General features: G+C 35.1%; 1 protein-coding gene across 1 annotated transcript; it reads right to left on the minus strand.

Moving 5' to 3' along the window:
* Positions 1-931: 931 nt before the first annotated feature.
* LOC104883636 (glutaredoxin-C11) lies at positions 932-1,693 on the minus strand. The gene has a single exon (XM_010668186.4). It carries the CDS (start codon positions 1,598-1,600, stop codon positions 1,292-1,294), a length of 309 nt encoding a protein of 102 aa, XP_010666488.1. The 5' UTR covers positions 1,601-1,693; the 3' UTR covers positions 932-1,291.
* Between the last annotated feature and the right edge of the window lie 203 nt (positions 1,694-1,896).

Below are 1,896 nucleotides of genomic sequence, written 5' to 3' on the forward strand. Positions count from 1 at the left end.
AGAGAGTATGTTACTCAGTGATAGCAGCACTGGTCTATCATGTGTGGAGAATGAGGAACTACAGCTATTGGAATGATGCTGTTCCAAGAATTGAAGGAGTCAGCAGAGCAATCAAGCTTGATGTATGCAGTCGCATTAAAAGCATAGCTGAAATGCAGTGGAATGTTGATGATAATATTTGGTTTAATCAACTTGTAAATAGTATTGAGTAAGTAGTGCAGGTGTCTTTGTTGATGTAGGTTGTTGCTGTTTGCTAGCTCAGGTTGTAAGATGGAGCTTAATGCTATTTGGTATATACTTACATTTTACAAAAAAAAAAAAAAAAAAAATCTTGTGTTGTCTTTCCATTAATATGAAATAATATATATACAAGGTAAAGGACAAAGTCCTCATCTAAACACTATCATAAGATCATTCTATTTTCTACCCCTTCCGTCCCATAATAGTTTGAACACTTTTGTTGTTTCAATTAGTTTGAACACTTCTATTTTTGGCATGGTGCCACTATTACTATATTACTTCTTTTACCCTCCTTTGGCCCACAGTCTACCTTACTAATAAAAAGTTATCCATCTTTCTCTCCCATTTAATAAATGTACTCCACCGACTCCTATCGCATCTTTTTTTTTTAATAAAATAACATTTGATAACCAACTGCATATCTCACCTTAAAAAATGTGTCCCAACAAGTGTTCTAGTCTTTCTGGGAAGGAGTGAGTATCTTCTATCTTCTAATAGATTACCTTCTTTGTAATTTGGCCATTTTAGATCTTCATGTTCCAACTTGAAAGGATATTAGAATTTATGTATTTATGTTATAAAGGCTTGTGTTTATGGGCTAATTTTGTTATTATGTAATTAATGATGTGATGCCCCATATGTATTGTATTATTATGGTGTATATAAGGCAAACATATGAAGTACTATCACCTGAGGGAAAACAACATTGTTATCTTCACTTAAAAATGACATTTGAGGAAGGCCATAATATTACATGACTATCGATTTAGTTAACTTGTTGCTGTTAAAATTTAAGGTAACTCAGATCAGCTGTCATATGGAAGGAAAGAGTTATGCATGTGCTTTCCGAATGATATCCATGCTTATGAAGGTATAAAACCCCATACTAAAATATGGTGGAACTAGGGAAAGTCACTTGACATACAGACCACCCAAATGTACTGTTATACAATTAATGTGGTCATCAAAAGCTCACTAAAAAATATTAAGCTTTTGATTACAAAATCTAGCTTTATAAAAATTAAATCCTTGGTTCATCACTATATATGTACTAGAACCAGATAGCTTTTGCTTCAATAAGCATATCTCTTAGGGAGCCATTAAGGTGAGCTCCAAGTACGTCCTTAGCAGACCCAACAAACTTGCCACCTATAAACACAGCCGGAACAGTAGGACTGCAGCCTAGTCGCTGTAGCGCCCACTCCATTTCTCGGCCACTAGTCTCGCGGTCTAGCTCATAAACCGCGGGGCTTGCTCCAAGATCATGGAAGAGTGTGTTTATACTGTGACACATACAGCATGAGCTCTTGGTGAATATTACGGCTGCCTTTGCCCTTGCCAATTCACTTACTCTATCCATAATATGACTAGCTATCTTATGTTGAGCTTTAAGATGAAGGAAATAAAGTTGTATGTGTTTGTTTCAAATGTGTTGTGGCCGACTATTGGGTGCTTAGGTACCGATATTTATAAGGCGTACAACATAGCCAATTGTTAGAGGTAATAAAGCATAATAGAGAAAAGGATAAGGTAGAAAAATGCTTTATTTTTATATGATTTTGGCTTGATAATGACTCTTGTTTTCGATGATATGAGAAATGCTACGTTGCATTTAGTATCAACCAAAGTCAATATTATTTTATATTTTCAGGTTCG

The sequence above is a fragment of the Beta vulgaris genome, chromosome 3 (assembly GCF_026745355.1).
Source record: "Beta vulgaris subsp. vulgaris cultivar EL10 chromosome 3, EL10.2, whole genome shotgun sequence".
Classification (NCBI taxonomy): domain Eukaryota; kingdom Viridiplantae; phylum Streptophyta; class Magnoliopsida; order Caryophyllales; family Amaranthaceae; genus Beta; species Beta vulgaris.